We start from the raw sequence: 18,818 nt of genomic DNA, 5'->3' as shown, positions 1-18,818 counted from the left end.
ATAAGAGAGAATCAGAGAAAGATGACGATCTCGTAGTAAAGGTAGTCGATCCTCAATACTTCAAGTTCACCATTTTGTAGATTCGTTGTATACTAGACAGTCGGGATATCAAGCGGTCGGTTTCAGCAAATTCATCGTCCAAAATTTTGGATGTCATGTACACTGTTAGACCGAGATCTCGAAGATAAATAGGCACAGCTAGTGAATTGATTTATCATGTCTAATTCAGGAGTTAACAGCAGTTGCATGGCATCACAAAGCTTTATGACTCACTGAAACAGTCTTGAGGCGACGTGGAGACCACCGCAGATTTCAAATGTCTTGGACCGTATCAGTGACGGCAAGAGATAGATGAAGACGTGGCTACGGGAATAGTAACCGGGGTAATGTGAGTTGATGAGTGTCAACAATGGCGGTAGCGGGAAAAGTCACAGCAGGGTGGGAATCAGATGTAGCGTCATCCAAGGGAACCACCCACGAGCTTCATGAGTCGTGCACTTCATTTCCCTTCATCCGTAGCCTCGGCCGAGTGAGATCCTCCGGAGGTGGGAGTGTTGGCAGACATATGGGGTGGCATTTGAGGTGTTTGGTTGAATCCATTGCTAGGGGTCCGATGCTGGTTAGGAGGGAAATGGTGCGGCTGATGCGGGCTGGAAGAAAACTGGGGCTGCTGCGGGAAGTTTCCACGGTTCTGGGGCACTGAGGTTGGGTTAAAATCTGGAGAGGCTTGACTGGGGACTGAAATCGAACTCACTGTGTCCCGAAGGTTGAGGGTATCCAGGTTGACCGGGCATAAACATGGGAGACTGTCCAGATTGAGAATTCTGGTGCATCATCATTGGAGCACCGCGGCTGGGACTTGGGTATCCACTATGCGACTGAGGTGCAGCTGCATGAGGATAGGCGTGGGCCGGAGAAGGAGAGTACATTGGCATATGTCCGTTGTACTGAGGCATGGCTTGTGGGACCCCGATGTAGGGCCCGTTGGAAGGCTGCTGCGCCATCATCGGAGCCCCCATACCGCCCTGCGGGTTCACAAACTGTGGACCACCTTGGTAATGCCTCATATGATTGGGTTGAGGACCACCGTAGAACTGCGGCATTTGTTGTCCGGGTCCGAATAGCTGGGCCTGGTGGGGCATTGGAGACGGGTATCCATGTTGCATCCGAGGAGAGGGAAAGACCTGGGAATTCGATGCGGACAGCTGCATGCGATGATGATCATCTACGTGAGAGGGGCCATGAGGACCCTGAGGGTGGAGGTTGTGAGGTCCGTTTGAAGGACCGGAAACCGGAGGCATGCTTTGCTGGAAGTGGAAGGGCATATTGGTCTGGTGGGTGACAGTGCTGCTGTTCGACGTCGACCGAGCTTGGGGCGACACCGAAGGTACACCAGCTGGTTGCTTGAACATCTGATCGTACGTCTTCTCTTCAGTTTCACTCGCGATATCCCAGGTTGGCAAGGTCTTGTAAGGCGGAGTGATGCCTCCATTGAACACAAATGGCTTTTCGGTTTGGCCTGTGTTCTCCTTCTTCATACGTTTGATGGGGTTGAATTGTTCTTTGATCGAGGGCCGTTCCGAAATGGGCTGAGGCTTTCTCGGGCCAAAGAAAGCAGTCGGTGTGGTTGCGCGCGATACAGAGCGGTTGCGAGAGAAAGACCGCGGGCTTGCGGCGGCGCCAGAGGGTCCACCAGGTGTGAAGGTGCTTGCTGCAGGGTTAGGTTTGAATTCCATGGCCTTCACGTTGAACTTGGTTGCAACAGAGGGGCCGGCAGGCGACTTCACAGGACTTGTGATTTTTTGCTGTTCACTCGCAGGGCCCGTTGGGGGTCCACGAGCATCTTGAATGGGAAGAGGGGTCGGAACAGGGCCCATTCCTGTGCCCTTGCGCTGCTGCAAATTGTCCGCGAGTCTGTGGCCGAGCATACCAACGCCAGGGCGTCCGGGTGTAATAGCCTGTTGAGCGAAACGCCCTCCAGTACTGGCTAGAGGTCCAGTGGGAGGATATCCCTGGCGAGCGCGGTTGTAGTTCTGGCGATCAAGTGGCGCAGATGGGGGCACAGCTCCAGTGGGTCCCGTGCCACGAGCAGGGGCCTTTTGTTCGGTGGGAGGTGTGATCACCTTGGGCAATCCCTTGTCGTCGACCTGTTGCAGGGCCCGCTGCATGATTGCCTCTTGCTTCATTCGGTCCTTAGCTAGGATAGGAACAAGATCTTTGGGCACCGGAGTTGAGAGTTTGAAGCTCTTGGAGAATTTCATCAACTCGTTGAGCTTGCTGGTACGATCATATGAGGCTTGGTTACGGCGGCGTTCATTCAGCTTGGCCTTTTCGTCTTTGGCAAACTGGCGGAAGTGGCCCAGCACCTCTGCCTCGACGTTTGCAGTTGCATTTTCAGGAACGGTTCGCTTTGTGTTTGACGCGGTGGACACGGAGGAGATGGCGGGCGAAAGACCCTTGCCCGATGCGCTCTTTGGTTCGATATCCACGGGAGGCTGCAAAGATGCGGTCGGCTCTGGTTGCTTATCTGACGATACAGCTTCCTTTGTCGAGGGCTGGGAGGGGATGGGGGCAGATGTGCCGGCAGCTGCCGTAGCAGGCTGTGGGGCTTGGCGGCGCCCAGGAGGTGTGTACTTGTTTGGTTGACCAGAAAGCAGGGGAGGGAAGGCTTTGTCTTCTCGTCGCACACCACTGTATTTGTCTTCTTCATCTTGGTCGCCAGTATCCGGTGCCGCGAGACCGCGCTCCTCACGCATGTGGGAGTTGTCCACATCTTGACCCTCAATTTCACGCGCAATTCGAGCTGCCTCTACCTGCTTTTGCTTATAGGTGGGATCCGTACGGTCGAGACGAGTAGTGTAAATGTTCTCATCATAATTGGTCTTGGCGCCGAAAAGACGCTCGTTGGCTTCAAATTGATCCCAACCAGTGGCGTTGTTGCTTGTGTCTAGTGACATATCAACGTCGGTTTCGGCAGGTTCCCAGCGCTGCAAGGTGCGCTCGCGCATGGCGAGATTTCCAGAGATATCACTATCAGTTCGGAACCCCTGGGAAGCACCTGTGTTCTGAATTAGTATATACAAGCAAGAAGAAGAAAGTCAGCCCGTACCATTCGGTTCCTTGGCTGAGACTTCTGCCGTAGTTACGTTCGGAACGGAGACGTCGACGACATCCTTGATCTCAAAGGACATAATGTGTTCGGGTGCAGAGCCCAAGAATGGGGTTGCGACATCGCTCACACCGTTTGCGCGCGACTGAGCATCATGCGAGGCGCGTTGGACCATCTTGAGAAGGAAGGAGACTTCAGTGGACTCTAGAGATGAAGAAGAGAAGACACCAGTATACTTCTCTCCATCCTTGGTAGTAATCGTGGTTTGAAGGCCCTAGATAACAGTTAAGACTTAATGGACATTGCGGAAGGCAGTGCGACAAGGCTTACAATGAAGCTGGCGAATAAGAAGACGAGGCGGTCATGAGAGTGGTTATCGGGAGTATTTGATTCTTTGTGGTTTGGCCTCGGAGAAGCAGACTGTCTTTGGTGGGTCATGTTTCCGTTTGATGAGGAGTGTGAGGAGCGTTGAGTGATGGGGTTGGTCCCTTGGGTCCAGGCCTTGTGGGAGTTTGTGCGCCTATGCGGTAGAACATGCTTGGGTTAGCGGTCAATGGTAATAAAGCGAAGAAAAGCGAAAAATGGTTGCCATCGAATCCGATATCTTCAATTGGCTATTATTGGTGTACAATGATATGCAAGTCTGCAACGGAGCTCGCTAGCCCAAAGGCACGTGCAAGTCTCAACCGTTGAGGGGGAAGGGAACAATGATACGATGTGTCCCCCTTGTCCAGTGATGAAGGGAATATGGGTTGTTTTTCATTAAGAGTGGGGATGAGGGTGAAATTAGAGCTAAACGCACCGCTGTCCGCCATCAACAGGGCTGCCCGACTGTCGTCGACCGTCGGACCCCTTGGTGCTGTTGCTGGATCTCAGAGTGGATCGGCCGGGGTTATGCGCACCCGCGTTGGCATTGCCAGACGCGTTGTTTGCCGGCACAGAATTCAGAGCGGAAGCCATTGATTGACTTTTGGTCTCAGTCAGGGCAAGCTTGCGTCGTGGAACTTGTACGGGCGGAAAGCCGCGAGGATGAGGCACGAAGCCACAACACACCGCCTGCACAAACGGACTGGAAAGTGAGGGGTGGATAAGTGGAGATACCGAAATACCGATGGCACAGGAGGAAAGAAGAATGGAAGAAGAAGAAGAAGCAAAGAATGATAGAGAGTGAGAATGAATAATGGGAAATGGAAAGAGTAAGTTGTCGCAAGAGTGAGTTGTCGCAAGTTGAGAGAGAAGTCACGCGTATCGTATTGTATTCAGTGTTACACCCTTCTCTTTTTTTATTTTTGTTTTTCCTTTCGAATTATGTACTTCCCAGGACTGATTGATCAGATATTTAATCTGTATACATATATATGAATTAATGTATGGGATTATGTATGTAGTTATAATTGCAGTGGTCTATTTCCTTTCCTTTTCAAATAGGCCAATTGCTAATATCACCGAGGGTACGGGGGAATGGAGCTCTATGACCCCTCATAGTAAGCTAGAGTACATGTAGTAAATAAGTAAACCCTAATTACCTCTTAGTTAATTAGTTGCTCTAGTTATAGTTGGTTATAATGAGGTACATGTTATTTATATTGCAAGAATTACTACTACATATAGCAGACAAACATTTCTGTTTTTGTGGGATGTAGGGTAAAAAACACAGGCATATCAGCCCAATGATACCTATATATTTTACTTCCAAAAGGATGCATCGAAATGCTATGCATGATCAAGGCCAATAAAAACAAGCGAACCCGCATGTCTAGGCCCGTATATATAATCACATATGTGGTCAACACTAGGGCTGTATTAATAATTACAACCTGCTCTGACTTGATCTTACTGTGCGATCAAATGGTATGGATCCCACTGGTATATATTGTGATACAGAGCGAAAATATAACTCTGACCAATTCCCGAGGTCAGCTTTAAACAAATTGCATAGTTTGATATATCTCTTCATAATACACCTACAGCCTAAATTCGACGTATTGCTAACTACAGAACTAACTATCGACCCTGAGGTAAGGTACTAGTTATATGGTGTGGGTAATTGGTCGAATAATACCTGCCCACAGTATAAGCTATTGGCATGAAGACACTTCCTTATCCATAATCAAAGTAAAGACAGATACCTAGATAGCCAAATAACTAGTTATAGATGCAACTATAAATGTACTAAAAATGTGCGGGCACTGTAAGAACCACGGAGTATAAAGGCACTAAAGAGGTCATACAACACTTTACTGAGAAAATGATATGATATCTGCCGCCGCTGTCCGCCTGATAGCAATGTCGTTGCCCTCTACATGCGTGACGAGCTTATGACAAGTCTTGATGGCTGGGACCAGGTATTCTTCTTGTGAGGTCATCAATATCATCTGAGGGATTGCTAAGTTCATGAACTATCCAGTAATCATCGGAAAATGAAAGCACCATGCTGGGGTTGGTTAATACATTGTATATAATTAGTACCATTGTATACGGAGTACAGATCGAAAAAATGACAATGGGCCTAGGAGGTCTGCAAGGGAAAAGGTAATATTGAAATAAGCAGAAGGAAGGCAGGGCAAAAAAACAACAGGAGTATCCAGCTATAGGGTAACAATGGAACATACTATACATCTATGAAGTTACATACACATGTACATATAGTTACGTATGTATGCATGTAACTAGCTAGCCCTACATGTACATTGTACCTATAGATATGGCTAGGAAGTGGATAGGCGCGGGTCTTGCCGAATGCCTAGTCTGCGGCGTTTGTTCTGATTCTAAAAGACTACATATGTGCGCATGCCTTATACTATATATACTAGGGTATGATATAGATAAATATACTATGTCTTTTTCAACATGTGACTCCTTTATAAGAATATGTTACACAAGTGAGCCTTAAGAATATTATTTCCAATAATACGCAGCTGGATGTCCCTGAATTACAGAGATATACGGTAATTTATGGTAATCTACAGTATCAGTGCAATCAACATCGCCGATCCTGGTTTAGACGCGGTAAGGTGCCAAGTTGACGGAGGCTGGGCATCATCTTCCACACATGCTTGCCCATTCTCGGTTGTTGACCTGTTTCTCGCTCCCTGTTCTCACCAACTCTTTATAATTCTCCTTATCATATGCAATTCTCAGGTGCTCAGAGAACTCAGTACCCCTATCCCGGAGAGTCGGATCAACAAACATCTCCTCAGCATCGACCCTCGGTGTCTGGCAGTACCGACATTTCCATGTCTTCCCAGCAGTCTGGCCGCAGTTCATCTGCCTCGTCTCGCTCTCAATCCAGCAAGAATCCCGTAAGTCCCCGACCCTGTTTGATCGCCTGCCCTTCGGTAGCTAATTGTTATGTCTCCCCCCACACAGCCCGATAAGCAAATCTCTCAAATCGAAAAGAGCGTGACGCACCTCTTGGTTGCGACAAAACAACTACTAGAGACTCTTACTCAATGGTCTCGCAAACAAGCAACGGAGAACGACGTGTCGGATGTATACGTACGTCTGGGTTATGAGTTTAATCTGGCCTGTCGGGCCTTTAGTGCCATCGGAGTCGATACTTCAGATCTGGGCCCAGTACCGGACCTGCTTCGCACCATCCTTGAAGACACCCTCAGTCAAGATGCGTCGGCTGCAAGCCTTGATCGATACCTCCCCCGAATTCGCGATATAATCATAAACCTACTCCACGGGCTAAAGAAGAAGCAAGCTCGCCTACGATCACGACAGCAACGTGAGGATGGTAGGCCCACGCCTGCACGTAATGCCAGTGCCGGAAGTATCGCCAGCGGGCAAGCAATCGGCCAACTATATGATGAGGCCGCGGCTTCCACTATGCCATCGACCGGCCAATCCCCACGAAGATCCACCAACCGACGGTTTGGGAGCAATGGAAGTCTAGAGGACCAATCGACCGTTGCTCGAACCTCCTCGGCACCCCCGCACAGTGACCCTCGGACATCGAATCATAGCGAAAGAGAATCATCACGCCGGGAAGCTCAACAAATGCTGTCTCAGTCACCCTCGGACAATGAAGCAACCCCGCGCGCCGGCACATCCAGTAACACAGTGCCTTCTACATATACCACAGCCGCCGGCTTTCCAGCACCTCCACCTCCACCACCGCCGAAGGAGGATGATGCGCTGGGGGCTTTGCAGAGGAGCGGAGAACTGGAACGTCGTGCCTCTCGTCGATTCTCTGCCTATCAAATCCAGAAACACCTAGGTACTTCTACTAATGGTGTTCCTGTCTTACCCACCCAGAATTCTCCTATCCCCAATCGTGGTCGCGATGTCCGCGAATCATTGAATGCAGTCCGTCTGCGGGGCTCATATACTCATTCAAGACAAAAGTCCACCAATCGTTTGCAGGAAGGCGCCAAGACCGCACAGGCTCCTCCACCTGCAAGTATCCCAAATGTCGTAGAAGAGGAACACACTCCACCGCCCCCGGAACGCCCTTCAGTACCGCAAGGCGTGGAAACTGCGCCTGACGCGGCTCGCAAAGCCGAGCCAGCTTCCCACAAAGACCTCCCCGAGGAAACTGCAATTGTTCCGCCTCCCATAATCCCCCTGCCCCAAGAGAAGCCAGCACTCGAGGACGCCTTTGAACCCACGAAGGCGGCGCCACATACTCCGAAGACCAGTTCCTTCGGTCCGAACACCCAAATTGCAACACCTCCCTCGATTTCCCAGTTTACTGCGGAGCAGCCCTCCCCGGGTAAAGAACTCACGCTGTTCCTTCAATATAAAAGCAAAATCAAAAAATATGTGCTACCGGATGGTATCGCGGACCTTACCATTGGGCGTCTTCAGTTGGCTTTCATCGAAAAATTCGCCTGGAACACTCACGACAATGGTGTTGATTTGCCTGAGATCTACATTCAAGACCCCATCTCAGGTATTCGGCATGAATTGGAGGATCTTGCAGACGTCAAAGATCGATCAGTTCTGGTGCTGAACGTCGACAACCTCGATGAGGTCAAGAAGCATTTCGATGATGGTCTTGGGAGCGTGCGTCTGCTTGTAGAAAGCGTCAAAGAGGCGATTTCTGGCCAAGGGAATGCCATCCAGCGGGTATCTGATCGTCAACTTGCAGCCGCCAAGGAGATGGCTCGTTTGGCGGCAGCTCCCCCGCCACCAGTGTCGCTGGATCTGGTTCAAAGGCATTGGTCTCAGGGGACGGGGCCCAGCTCGCAGAAATCCAGAGCCTGCGCCGTGACTTGGCTGTTTTGCGCCAGACGTACTCCAACTTCACAGCCGACATCACCAGCTCAATGAGCGCAGTCCGCACCAAGGCAAGCAAAGTCAAGACCGCCGCCGATGATGTCACTACGCCCTCTTACGAAGGCGACGCCGGCCGCGCTCGCGTCAATACCGGCAAAAAAGAACTTGCAGGCGAGTCGGAGCGGTTAGTTGCTCGCGTCGACGATCTTCAAGATCTGGTTGAAGATCTTCGCAAGGATGTCGTCACCCGCGGTGTCCGTCCTCTGCCAAGACAACTCGAGGGCGTCAGCCGGGACATCAGCACCGTCATGAAAGAGATCAGGAAAATGCAGGACTTCCTCGGCCGCGAGAAGCCCATCTGGACCAAGATTTGGGAGAAGGAGTTGCAGTTGGTTTGCGAGGAACGCGACCAGCTTACAATGCAAGAAGATCTTGCCGCCGACTTGCAAGATGACCTGGAGAAAGCAACACAGACTTTCGCTCTTGTGGAACAAGCTACCAAGGAGCAGGTCATGACCAATGCTGCCGGTGGCCCCGCTGCTGTCCGCGCTACCTCCCGGAGTCTTGGTATCGACCCCACCATTGATCCCATGAAGGCCAAGGACGGTGTGCTTGGCGAAGTCCGAGCATTGCAACCTAATCATGAAAGTCGTCTCGAGGCTATTGAGCGATCTGAGAAGGCACGGAAGAAGGAGCTCGAGACCCGACGGAACAACATGTTCCAGAAGGAACTTGGCGCTTTTGTTGAGGAGGGTAGGTTGAAGAAGAGTGGCGGCTTTGAAGAGACTGAGCGCCTTCGCACTGCCAAGGATGATCGCATCCGTAAAGAAGTTTGGGAAAGGCAGCAGGCTCGAAATGCCGAGATGGAGAAGGCCGAGGCTGAAGCTGCGGCGGCGGCGGCGGCGGCAGCAGAGGCACCTGATAATGAAGATGGCGGCGATGATATTGACCAGAAGGAGGCCGATGAGACGGAGCCGGCACCTGGCAATGGGGACGGAGCAGAGCAGACAGAGGATAAGGAGGATGAACCCCAGTCTCCGTCAGCCAACACCGAGAAGCCTCTTCCCAAAGCTCCTGGGAAAGATGAAGAAGACGCCGAAAAGCCTCCCTCCCCGCCAATGATCTAAGCCCTTGTTTTTCCATCTCCGTTATGTCTTTGGTTGATTGCGCATTTCTCCATCTTGGCAATTGTTAATTGATAAAGGAAAGTGAATATACTTCACGCAGTCTATGATTTCTTTCTCTGTTTTTTATTTTTGCATTGGACATTGGATCGCATTGGGGCCTTGGTTTTGTTGTTTCATGTCATTTGCGTTGATACCTTTGGCGTGTTTCCTGTGCGAGTCCCCCTTTGCAACGTGTTTGGATTTTGAATTCCCCTATGTCATTTATTGACGATACCCTGCCACACTCCGTGGTGTGCTACTGGCATTAAGTTCTTATTTTGAAAATGATATGAGCACTTGTTCTTTATTTAAAGGTTCATTTGTAGTAATAGTAGTGGTGGTGGTGGTGGTGGTGTATTTCATAACTTAGCCAGTAGGGCCTGGCTATTTTCAAGTATCGTAAAGCGCAAACAACAATATATCCATAAATGACAAACTAGAAAGAGGATGTGGCATTTTTACAAGGTTCCAAAAGAGGAAGATCAGGAGCTAGCATGTGCCTGAGCTTCAAGATCCTCCAAGGTTTGCCTCTTGACGATCTCCCGGACAGCTTCCCAAGAGTTCTCGACATCAGTGACACGAGTCTCCTTGGTGGAAAGGGCCTTCAGCTCATCAGGCAAGACCTGCGCCTCGAAATCGAAGCCTGGCTCGCCCTTGAGGGCTTCCTTCACGACGTCCGCAAACTTGGCAGGGTGGGCAGTGGAAAGAGAGATATGGGGGACAGTGGCGTTGGCAGCACGAGCAACTGAGCGTTGAGAAACGGTGATACCAACTGCGGTGTGGGGGTCGAGGACGTATTTGGTCTTCTTGTAGACGGACTTGATGGTATCGAGAGTCTGCTCATTGCTCACACGGTCACTCTCGAACGTGCGACGGCCGTTCTCCAGAATGTCATTAGGGACAGGACCAAAGCCGCCAGTTGACTTGAGCGAGTTATACCAAGCGACGACACTTTCACTGGCTTCTTTGGCTGCAGCGGTGGCATTCTTTCCGGAGGCCTCTGCGTGCTCCTTGGCAAGGAACCAGAGGAGTCTCTCAAAGTTACTGGAGACCAAGATGTCCATAGCCGGACTGGGGGTCTCTTTGCAGACGTCTGCTGCGTTCTTCTCCTCGGCTGGGTGCTTCTCGTAGCGACCAGTAGTCCAGAACCGGTGAAGAATGTCATTCTCATTTGTTGCAACTAGAATTTTTTGTTAGCAAGATGCATATATTGACGAAGGAGCGATAAATGTACCAATAAGCTTCTCCACGGGCAAGCCCATCTTTGTGGCGAAGTATGCAGACAAAATATTACCGAAATTGCCGGTGGGGGTGACCGAGCGAACAGATTGGCCGACAGTGAAGGAATCAGATTGCCTTGCGAGCGAGAAGTAGGACCAGAAGTGGAAAACGGTCTGGGCCAAAATTCTGGACCAGTTGATAGAATTCCTGTTCTTAGTTAGTAGATGAATCGCCCGTCAGGACTGGGAATAAACATACACAGCTCCTAATTTAACTTCCTTGTTAGTGGCTTCGTCACCGAAGAGGCTCTTGACAATGTCTTGACAATCATCAAATGTGCCATTGACTGCAAGGTTGTGGACGTTCTGCTCTGTGCAAGTAGTCATCTGTGCCTCTTGGATGGCACTGACACGACCCTTGGGGTGGAGGATGGTCACTGAGACATCCTTCTTACCCCGAAGACCATAGATAGCCGCGGATCCAGTATCACCACTCGTCGCACCAACAACGGTGAGGTGGTATCGATCCTTTCCTTCCTTGCCAACATTCTTTTGGGTGAGCAAGTACTCGAACAGGTTTCCGAGGAATTGAAGAGCACAATCTTTGAAGGAGTAAGAGGGGCCGTGGAAGATCTCAAGCAGGTTGATGTTGCCTTCCAGATCTAGGGGAACCAGAGGTACAACGTCTTCTGAGCGGAAGGTGGAATAACTGCGATTGATAATATCCTTCAAATCGTTGGAAGGGATCTCGGACTCGGGAATGTAGAGGCGGAAGATCTCGAAGGCAAGCTCAGTGTAGGAAAGGTCTTTCCAGCTTTGCTATGGAATTGTTAGAATATTTCCAGGTCCAATTTCGCTTTCACATACCCAATCGGCCTTTGGCACAGCGTGAGGAAGGAACAGTCCTCCATCTGCGGCAAGACCCTTGAGAACAACCTCGCTGAAGCTGAGGTTCTCCTCCCCGCCTCGAGTAGAACGGTAGCGTTGCGAGTCAGTAACCATGTTGCCTCAATTGCAAATGTGCAAGATCTCAATAATTAATTCAAATAGAGCCGGTACGAGAAATGGCGCAAAAACGAGTGATTTAAGAGGATCAATACAATGACAATGTAGTCCTGGCGGCGAACCTTTTCTGAGTCAAAATGCCCCTCCCTGCCGAGGTCGGAGGCGGTGTACAGGTAAAGCCAGTTTGAAACATGTATTGTAAACTAATCACACTATATTGGTAAAATAATAGAGATGCTACGTATTGCAATGTAATTGCGGGGAATACGAAGTCATATTAGTAACAAAATATTTAGTCACATCTATAAACAGTTGGTGAGGTTTATAAACATACATATATGCATGTACAGTTATCAAGAAGTCATTGTTTAATCAAGATTATACTGATATACGACATTGAAAGAGAGACAGGATCTCAAAAGGAACGGAGTGTTAGAATTCAGATCAATCTGGATCTTTGCATTATTGATCTGCGAAACTAAAATCAAGTGTAGATCTTATTAACGGTACTAACATTTTGTACGGAGTAACAATTTAGCTTGAGGTAAATATGTCCGACTTCGACATGCCAGTATTTCCATTAGATCCATGTAAATCTGCAGGCTAATGCGAGGCGTCTGCACAATCAATCCCAGCCATCTTTTGTTTCGGTTTGAGTCCAATATGCCATATCCCCGACAATTTTGTTCTCTCTTTTTTCTCTCACTTTCAAAATCAAGAGTGAACCTGTGCCGATCGTCAAGATTAGCTTCCCATTTACCTACATATATGTGTAGGTATCTACCTCAGCCTAAATCAAAATTTCCATCCTAGCCAAGTCATCCACAGCCTTGACTTGTGAAACGCATATTTCAAACGACCAAGATAAAGACTTCATTCAGCTTGCCTTGATAAAACTTCTTTTGAAGAGTTGCGACGAGAACCAGTTACACCGCGACATCAGCGGTATGCAATTCCTTCATGCCATCACGACAGTCCTTTCGCTCTCTGCACTTTCATCACTGGCTGCTACCAAGAGCTTAGACTCGTTTGATGGCCTAAACCAAATACGAAATGGCAGTCCCTCGCTATCAGCTGAGACCATATTTCGGCGCAACTCTCAGATTGCATCACAGCTAGCAGAGGGACCAGCCCGAGGGGTTCGAAAGATGAGCGATTACGAAGGCGAGAAGTTCTTCCTCGATTACTGGGACTTTGTGGGTTCTTCGGGTGCCTTGACTGAGCGATCCTTACCCGAGAGTGTCAACTTAACGACAGTCGAGACGGAAAGCGAGAACGGGTACTCGCCCGCACGATTTGTGGACCAATCATACCCATTTGAGTTCTCGTTTCCTCCAGAATTTGAAGAGGGACTCCAGGCACGAGACTTCAAATGCCCGACTGGTACATCGGCATGTACAAACATTGACCGATCCGATCGCTGCTGTGGGTCCGGGGAAACGTGTGAGATCGTCGCAGATACGGGCCATGGAGATGTTGGCTGTTGTGCCAAAGAGAAAACATGCTCTGGATTGATCGGTTCTTGTGCGAATGATTATACTGCCTGTTCACAGGCTTTAGGAGGAGGATGCTGTATCCCGGGGTACGATTGTGTTGATGGAGGATGTGAGTTGATTTCTTTTGCCACCTTTGAAGTTTACTAATTATTTTGGACCAGGTGCGTATATAACAGTCATCACAGTGACTATTCATTCCTCCGTGGTTCTTTCCACGGTAACCTACTCGTCGATCCCACAGACCAGTGCATCGTCTACTGCTACAGATACAACTTCCTACAGTAGCTCGACCACTACAAATGACAGTCTAGCACCACCGGGACGACCAACAAGCCTCTCAACAGCAACAAGTTCGACCCGAGGTGATGACCTCTGTCCTACGGGCTTTTATGCCTGTTCTGCAGTCTACCACGGTGGCTGCTGCCGCACTGGACGAAACTGCGATACAACGTCCTGTCCAACCATAATATCAACGACGCTTGTATCCGATGGGGTGACGATTGTCGTACCTGTTGCGACTACAACTGGTGGATCTACTGGGAACCGATGTGCTAACGGTTGGTTCCATTGCGCTGACTCAGTGGGTGGAGGATGCTGCCCTCGAGGGTTTGCTTGTGGTTCTAGCTGTACTGCGACTGACACAGCCTCTGCTACGACTGTTGCTAAGGAACAAGCGACTAGTGGAGATGGGTCAGAGTTGAGGGCTAGTAGTATGCTGCTGATTAGTGTACTGTGGTGTCTGTGGATAATGTGAGTTAGAATAGTAATGATCATGAATTGATGAATACCAGCGAATGGCTAAATTTAATCGCATAAACCACATAAATACTACCTATATGTCTGCTTTTCTACCTTTTGTAGATAAACTAATTGCAAACAGTAAGAATTTCCGTGGAATGCGCGAAAAACCCCATGGGGTGATTAGTAATAATTTTGCAGGGAGCTACGTTTAGCCCCCGGCCACTTACCGGCTGCTGCACTCGGACTTGATCACCGATTCTCGCCGAACCTCTTTCTCTCACTTCTCCAACTACTCCCTCAGGTCTTGTGAGTCGAAATTTCACAGGGCACTTGATGACTGCAGTTAATATTGACATTATATAGGTCATTCATCATGTCGGAAACTCCCCAGAAGCCCCTCCCCTTCGTTTACCAGTTCGCCGCCGGTGCGGTGGCTGGTGTCTCAGAGGTATGTGTCGCTCTAAATATCTCCTTGAGAAATGGATTCGGCGTGATTCGTTGAAGTCCGATTGCCAAATGCTCAGTGACTAATGTGTTTCTCTCCCCGCACGAGCAGATCTTGATTATGTACGATACCTTTACTCCGTTCCCTGGTCGCATGGCCGTTCGTATACGAGACAATCTTGGTATAATATGAAAATTGGACTCAATTGACAAAACTCACATTGCAGGTACCCATTGGACGTGCTCAAGACTCGAATGTAAGCAATTGCCGGTCGCAAGAAGCATTGACCACTTTTGACATGGGCTAACAATATGTCCGACTTCGCAGTCAGCTGCAGACTGGATCCGCTGTGCCTGGCACCGACCACTACAATGGCATGTTTGATTGCTTCCGCAAGATTGTTAAAAATGAGGGGTATGTCTTTACCCACCGAACTGGTTTTTGTTGAGTCTAATATGCGATCTCGACAGTGCCTCCCGTCTATATCGCGGTATCTCCGCTCCCATCCTGATGGAGGCGCCCAAGCGTGCTACCAAGTTCGCTGCCAATGACAGCTGGGGTGCTTTCTACCGCAACCTGTTTGGCGTGGAGAAGCAGACCCAAGGACTGGCCACCCTGACTGGAGCCACAGCCGGAGCCACTGAGGCCTTCGTCGTCGTTCCCTTCGAGTTGGTCAAGATTCGTCTGCAAGATAAGGCCCAGGCCCACAAGTACAACGGCATGTTTGATGTCGTGAAGAAGATCGTGGCCGCCGAAGGTCCTCTGGCCATGTACAACGGTTTGGAGTCCACAATGTGGCGCCACATTCTCTGGAACGCCGGTTACTTCGGCTGTATCTTCCAGGTCCGCGCACAGCTTCCCGCTGTTGAGCCCGGCAACAAGAACCAGCAGACACGCAACGACTTGATTGCCGGTACCATCGGTGGTATCACCGGTACCATCCTCAACACCCCCATGGATGTTGTTAAGTCCCGTATCCAGAACACTTCCAAGGTTGCCGGCCAGACCCCCAAGTACAACTGGGCTTGGCCTGCTCTCGGAACCGTCATGAAGGAGGAGGGCTTCTCCGCACTGTACAAGGGCTTCACACCTAAGGTCCTGCGTCTCGGACCTGGTGGTGGTATCCTGCTCGTTGTCTTCACTGGTGTCATGGACTTCTTCCGCAACATGCGCGCCGAGTAAGCTACTTGTCGCACCTGCTGTACCTGAATCTTTGATAGCGAAAGCGTTTCCCAAAAGCAAAATGCAATGTGAATGGCCATCTGACTCCGACCCCGACGACCCCTTTGCCCCGATACCCTCTTCCACTATCCACCGTCGCCTGGGCCGAGACTTGAGAGATGTTTTGGTTACTGGTTTGTCTTTCAATACTATCTGTGTATCGAATACAATAGAAAACGACTACTAGATGGACATAAAAAATAGAGACCAACCATCACTTCATCTATTGAGTCTAATATCGTTCTATAAAATCAACCATCCACTGCCAAGGTAATCCAGAAAGTGGAACACATTACTCCAAACATGCAATGTAATGTAGCATGTAAAATTACAACCCATCAACACCTCTAGGCGATACCCTCAGAGGTAGGTCCGAGATCGGCCTTTCCAGACTGATCAATTTCAACCTTCTCCTCAGGCTCCCACATAGCCTCCCTCATGAAGGTACTGCGGGCCCGAATTTGGGGACCCTTGAGCACCAACACAACCGGCACAACCGACAATGCAACACCAATGAACCCAAGCAAAGAACCAGCCCATCCAAAGCCAAGGTTGCTGAACAGCTGGGGTGAAGCAAGCGGCAAGAACGCACCGAAAGAATTTCGGCCAAGCGAGGCAGCTGACAGTGCAGAAGCCGCATATCGCTCATATGCATCGGTCAGGTAGTTCACAACAGCCATATAGATAGAGTAGATGCCAATACCAGCAGCCGTGATACCGATTGTAGGAACGATCCAGTGCACGCTAGGCTGGCTGGCCCAGCCGTACCAGAACAGACCAGCCGCGAAGAGTAAACTACCTGGGATGGCAGTGTACAGACGTGCTTCTGGGATGGCCTTGCCTGGTGTTTCTGTGTTTTTGCGCGCAGACCGGAAATAGAACCAATCTTGCAGCGGGTTGATGATTGTTCCAATGATCGCACCAACGGAGATAGCGAGCTGCACGAGACCGGTGGACAGAGAGCCCCACCCGTAGTTGGTAGAGTAGGTTTGGACAACGCTGGAGAAGAACAGGTACAGGATTCCCCAGGCGAAGCTGATCCACAGAGTGAAGAAGATGACGACGGGCTCAGTCATCAGCATGCTTGTGGGGCGGGCGAAAGAAATCTGCAGCAGACGGAGTTTGCTCGGGGCGTCGAGTTCAGCGGCTGCGTAGACAGGGCGTCCTGTTTCTTTTCGAATCCTGCGCGCACGGGTCTTGAGGATGACATCGGGTCTGGTTTCGTGGAGGATGAACCAGAAGACTGGGATCAGAGCGGCGTTGTAGATGATTTGCACGTAGAAGATCCAGCGCCAGGGCTCAGAGCGCGGGATCTGAACGATAGCGGATCCGATGAAAGGTCCAAGCGCAATTCCCACGACACTGGTGAATCCGAAGATGGACATGGGCAAACTGCGGGCGTGGTTGCCTAGCCAGACGTCTGAGATACTGCCGCCGACAATGTTGATTGAAACGGATGAGGCACCGCCACCAAAGAAACGGGTTACAACTAGTGTCGCGAAGTTCTTTGCGAATGCGGATGGGAACAGCGAGATCACGAGAATGATATAGGCCACAAAGTAGCCTGGCATGCGGCCCGAGGATTCGGTGAGAGGGACGAAGATCAGTGGCCAAAAGGCGGCACCCATGTTCCACGAAGTGGTGGCCCAGTAGAGGTTGGGGAAAGGCGAATTCTGTACGTGGAATTCCTGCTCCATCCAGTCGTTACCGGAGCCGTAAGTTCCTGCGGGGAGACCGGTCAAGATAGAACTGGGGGTAGTTAGTGATTTGTCCGGCTGCTGGAGTATGCCCACCAGAGCAAGTGATTGTATATGCTTACATGAAGCAGACAGTGATGGTCAGCAGCCATTTGTACTTGGTACTCCAGTTGAAAGGGTTCTCGGGATCGTCTGGGCCGTCCCAGGTATGGATTTCGATATCCTTGTAAGCGGGCATTCCTTCCCTGACATCTCCATTGATCATTCGTCCAAGCCTATGATATAGTTAGTGGGATTGCTCTGCCCATGGGGATGTTGACAAAACCGGAGAGATATACTTGGCCATCAAACCGGGCTTCTTCTCTATTTGCGCAGCGATGGGCTTCTCCTGCACAGGCGACGGGGTGGAGGAAGGCTGTTCAGTCTGATAGACCGAATTGCCGCGGATCTCATCTTCACCATCCATGATGAGCAATCTTCTTCCCTTTGCTCAGACTGTTAGAAATGTCAAACCTGTCAGAGGAAAAAGAATGAAGGACTAAAACAGCAATCAAATAAAAAGGAATGGAACTGGTACATATTGGTGTTGATTTTTTTCTATTGTTTTTTTTTAAAAAAAGAAAAAAATCCTATATTTCCCTAAAAAGAATATAAAAATTAGGAAAAAAAGAATAAAACCGTACAATATTGCATATACTGTACGGCATTTTTGTTACAACCCAGACCCGATCCGAGAGCCCCGAAACTCCCGGCATGCCGAAAGCCAACAAGATCAGCCCGGTACTTTGCATCTACCCCTTCGGGAACCCGGTCGGGAGCGACGAACGTTCTTTGGCCAACCGCATCCACTTTCTTAAAGGGAAACCCACTTGATGACGGTGTTGTGGAGCTTATCTCAAGGCCATCTCCTAACGCCGCTAATTCTCCGTTGAGTTCGTTCCATTTTTCATATTTTTGAAAAACATGAACCAAATCTAGTTGGTCTCTGCCTTGTTTCTCTACCATCCGAGGGTCCACCGCGCCAGGGATGGGAGTTTCTTCAACCATTCTCGTGAACTCGTTGAACCATTTTCTATTTTATTTTCTCTCTGGAGCCCAGGTCGACGTCATTTTGCACCTGCGATATTGTAGGGTGAATCTAATGATATTTTCGGTTCTGGCGGATGCCTGTTTTGCTAAAGAGTTGAGGGAATTCACACTTGAGATGTAGTGTTCTTCATGTAGTGTGACTGTATAAGGTAGGTAACATTGCGGTGAGTTAACAATTGTAAGACTAAGTACTATGGATCCTTGGAGAGAAATTTGTCAAAGTTTATATTGCGTATTGCATCAAGACAAAGGGATTGTATTTCTAGTATAAAAGGTCATCTAGAGTAAAGCAAGGATATGAGAAACAAGGTCAATAATCCTCATCCTCTTTGAAACCTCCGAAGACATACAATATTGCGATGGATTCTAGACTTCACAAACTGCATTGACTACCTAAACATGG

The 18,818-nt window shown here is 49.5% G+C and overlaps 5 protein-coding genes across 5 annotated transcripts; 2 read left to right on the top strand and 3 right to left on the bottom strand.

The window, feature by feature from the left end:
* Positions 1 to 499: 499 nt before the first annotated feature.
* Positions 500 to 4,069, bottom strand: N7529_004717 (putative PAB1 binding protein (Pbp1); the record flags this gene model as incomplete). The annotated part of the gene is made up of 5 exons (XM_057240244.1): positions 500 to 699; positions 755 to 3,058; positions 3,110 to 3,383; positions 3,440 to 3,629; positions 3,912 to 4,069. 5 exons carry the CDS (start codon positions 4,067 to 4,069, stop codon positions 500 to 502), a joined length of 3,126 nt encoding a protein of 1,041 aa, XP_057099539.1.
* A 2,168-nt stretch (positions 4,070 to 6,237) lies between these two features.
* Positions 6,238 to 9,462, top strand: N7529_004716 (formin-mediated actin nucleation enhancer; the record flags this gene model as incomplete). The annotated part of the gene is made up of 3 exons (XM_057240243.1): positions 6,238 to 6,411; positions 6,479 to 8,251; positions 8,317 to 9,462. 3 exons carry the CDS (start codon positions 6,238 to 6,240, stop codon positions 9,460 to 9,462), a joined length of 3,093 nt encoding a protein of 1,030 aa, XP_057099538.1.
* Positions 9,463 to 9,983: 521 nt separating this feature from the next.
* Positions 9,984 to 11,723, bottom strand: N7529_004715 (threonine synthase THR4; the record flags this gene model as incomplete). The annotated part of the gene is made up of 4 exons (XM_057240242.1): positions 9,984 to 10,681; positions 10,736 to 10,929; positions 10,981 to 11,540; positions 11,589 to 11,723. The coding sequence occupies 4 exons, from the start codon at positions 11,721 to 11,723 to the stop codon at positions 9,984 to 9,986; spliced, it is 1,587 nt and encodes a 528-aa protein (XP_057099537.1).
* Positions 11,724 to 12,541: 818 nt separating this feature from the next.
* On the top strand, positions 12,542 to 15,590 carry N7529_004714 (uncharacterized protein; the record flags this gene model as incomplete). Its single annotated transcript, XM_057240241.1, has 9 exons — positions 12,542 to 13,331; positions 13,384 to 13,972; positions 14,162 to 14,269; positions 14,327 to 14,411; positions 14,441 to 14,486; positions 14,520 to 14,589; positions 14,635 to 14,664; positions 14,736 to 14,822; positions 14,879 to 15,590. Coding segments are annotated over 9 exons (2,517 nt in total), but the record flags the coding sequence as incomplete, so codon positions are not given.
* A 386-nt stretch (positions 15,591 to 15,976) lies between these two features.
* Positions 15,977 to 17,792, bottom strand: N7529_004713 (uncharacterized protein; the record flags this gene model as incomplete). The annotated part of the gene is made up of 3 exons (XM_057240240.1): positions 15,977 to 17,378; positions 17,449 to 17,601; positions 17,665 to 17,792. The coding sequence occupies 3 exons, from the start codon at positions 17,790 to 17,792 to the stop codon at positions 15,977 to 15,979; spliced, it is 1,683 nt and encodes a 560-aa protein (XP_057099535.1).
* Between the last annotated feature and the right edge of the window lie 1,026 nt (positions 17,793 to 18,818).

This window comes from Penicillium soppii (assembly GCF_028829465.1).
Source record: "Penicillium soppii strain IBT 18220 chromosome Unknown utg000004l, whole genome shotgun sequence".
NCBI lineage: Eukaryota > Fungi > Ascomycota > Eurotiomycetes > Eurotiales > Aspergillaceae > Penicillium > Penicillium soppii.
Note: the sequence above shows the minus strand (reverse complement) of the source record. Positions and strands in the feature narration are given on the sequence as shown.